General features: G+C 37.0%; 1 protein-coding gene across 1 annotated transcript; it reads left to right on the top strand.

The window, feature by feature from the left end:
• The first annotated feature begins 573 nt into the window (after positions 1-573).
• On the top strand, positions 574-2,350 carry LOC147487466 (transcription factor RAX1-like). Its single transcript, XM_086572273.1, has 3 exons — positions 574-1,039; positions 1,157-1,286; positions 1,589-2,350. The coding sequence occupies exons 1-3, from the start codon at positions 904-906 to the stop codon at positions 2,274-2,276; spliced, it is 954 nt and encodes a 317-aa protein (XP_086428399.1). The 5' UTR covers positions 574-903; the 3' UTR covers positions 2,277-2,350.
• Positions 2,351-2,558: the final 208 nt, after the last annotated feature.

The following is a 2,558-nucleotide window of genomic DNA, read 5'->3' as shown; positions in this document are numbered from 1 at the left end:
ATGTGCCAATGTCAACAACCAAGCATCAGCCAAATGTCGGAGTTCAGTTCTATTCTAACAGAGCAAGAGGCCGGTACCATAACTCATGTATTAGATTGAGATTTTCAGAAGGTAAGGTCCACCCTCCTGCTAAAACTAAGGATCAGAGATATGGTACCACTATATTATGTCAATATGAATATGGTGCAATAATAGGTACACTATATTGTCAACAGTCGTGCAGTGATGTTCATAGTTCACGTATGACGTACTGTATGGGTGACACTCCTCCCTTTGACACTCCAAAAGTAGGTATAGCTGATGAGACAGTTGGAAATTTGGATCGAGTGTTACATGAACTACAATTGATAGCAGCCCATAGATTTGACAACTTAGAGCTAACAATGCACCATAGCAACCCTGAACCATGACATTGTGTTGGTCCCTGGACCCTCAACTCCAGATGCATGTGAAACTGCACATTTTTATTTTATTGAACGTGTAGCCTTCTCTGTCTCTTAATTAATTAATAATTAACGTATGACTTAGCCTTATGGAAGGCTTATATAAGACTATGGATACTTCTGAGTGAGAGAGAAGGAAGAGACTAATAATAAGAAGAAATTAAGAGGGTCCCTAGTACTCTAGTAGCTGTATTCAATTATAATGAAAAGTTCAACTAGCTAATCAGCAATGAAGGCTAGAGGAACTAGTTGAATTATAGAAGCCAATCCTTTGACTTCTGTCTGTTTCTTTCATTAAATATAAAAAATATATACATAGTTTCATACTGTCCAAGCTTCGAAAGCCCAAGTCCCTCTCTCTCTCTATATAGAAAGAAACCACTATCCTATTTCGAAAGGAAGGTGTTTAATTTTTCCTACAAAGAGTTTAGGACGAAACAACAAAGATCAAGAAGGAGAGATGGGCAGAGCTCCTTGTTGTGACAAAGCAAATGTGAAGAAAGGGCCATGGTCTCCTGAAGAAGATACAAAGCTCAAAGAGTATATCGAGAAATATGGAACTGGTGGAAACTGGATTGCTCTTCCTTACAAAGCTGGTACGATATACATTAGCTAAGTGAAATGAAGTCTTTAATTTGGTGCCACTTATGTCTTGTGTTCATTCTTTTCTTCTTATTTGGTTGTATAATTTACTTTTGTTGGTTATGTTTCAGGTCTAAGGAGGTGTGGGAAGAGTTGCAGATTGAGATGGTTAAACTATCTTAGGCCAAACATAAAACATGGGCAATTCTCTGATGATGAAGACAGGATAATCTGCAACCTCTATGCTTCCATTGGAAGCAGGTAATAAATCGAAACTACTTTAATTATTCTGTTTACTGCATTCTTTTCATGTAACTTCTGCTCAATTTGATCCCTATATTCTTACATGCTAAACTTTGGTAAGAGGAGTCCATATTTCCCCTCATCTCAAAGTTTGCTAGAAGTAGTCCATTCTTGCCATAGTCGAAAATTTTGCTGAACTTTGATCATTCTTCTGTCTTGCATGCATGCCAAAATTTCCTCCTTTGAAATTCTACCATAAAAAGTACTTCCAAGGATAATTCAAATATTTCTTCTTATGGAACTTATTCCACCAAGTGCAGGTGGTCAATAATAGCTGCACAGTTGCCAGGCAGGACTGATAATGATATCAAGAATTACTGGAATACCAAGCTTAAAAAGAAATTCATGGGAATTATTCCTCCATCACAGATGAAAACACTTCCACCAAACTTCCAATCTTCCTTCCAAACTGCATCAACTTATCAGAACAGTATCAATTTCTACTCCCTATCAAAATCCCCTCATGGACTTGAAGCCCTTTCAATCCCTTCAAACTTCTTGAACAGTGACAAGTACACTACAAGAAGCACTCTTACTTCTCTCCATGAATCCCAAGAAAATTTGGTAGGTCTTATGCACAACTATGGAGAGAACGAAAATCTTCTTATGTTTGGAGGTGAACCAAGTTGCAGTTCATCAGATGGAAGCTGTAATCAGATGACTTACAACAAAGATATTGAATATGAATGCAATGGCAGTGGCGGTCATCATGGTGTACAAGTAGGATCAGAGAGTTATTTCTTCAATGGGATTTCAGAGAACCAGAAAGGCATACTTGCTAGTGGTCCTGTAGGTGGTAATAATGGATGGACAAATGGATTCTGGGGTGAGAATCCATTACCATTAGATTATGGTCTTGAAGATATTAAACAACTTGTTAGCACTAATGACTGTAGTAACTTCTTCAGTGGTGAAACTAAGACACAAGGTAGAATCATGTACTTTTGATTCTGATCGTAATGTAAAATCAATAAGATTTGAAGAGTAGGGAAAGATTCAGATTAGACTCTTTTTGTTGGAAATTGTGTTTGATGGATAACTTTTGGACAGTACATGGTTGAGTACTTTAGTGTTTACTTTGTGCATTTCTTTTTGTGAAATGATGTATGCTCCGTTCGGCTACAGTGCACCTTTTGAATTGAAAACTAGGTAAGGATTAATCATTCAAGAATAATATAATTGAATACGGATGAATAGTTTCACAGCATATTGTTACAAGTCATCATGAAA

This window comes from Coptis chinensis, chromosome 7 (assembly GCF_015680905.1).
Source record: "Coptis chinensis isolate HL-2020 chromosome 7, ASM1568090v1, whole genome shotgun sequence".
NCBI classification, from domain to species: Eukaryota; Viridiplantae; Streptophyta; class Magnoliopsida; order Ranunculales; family Ranunculaceae; genus Coptis; species Coptis chinensis.
Note: the sequence above shows the minus strand (reverse complement) of the source record. Positions and strands in the feature narration are given on the sequence as shown.

Coding starts and splice junctions, on each gene's coding strand:
- LOC147487466 (XM_086572273.1), top strand. CDS start 904: ATGGGCAGAGCTCCTTGTTGTGACAAAGCAAATGTGAAGAAAGGGCCA. Junction 1,040..1,156: donor TGCTCTTCCTTACAAAGCTG/GTACGATATACA, acceptor GTTATGTTTCAG/GTCTAAGGAGGTGTGGGAAG. Junction 1,287..1,588: donor TATGCTTCCATTGGAAGCAG/GTAATAAATCGA, acceptor CACCAAGTGCAG/GTGGTCAATAATAGCTGCAC.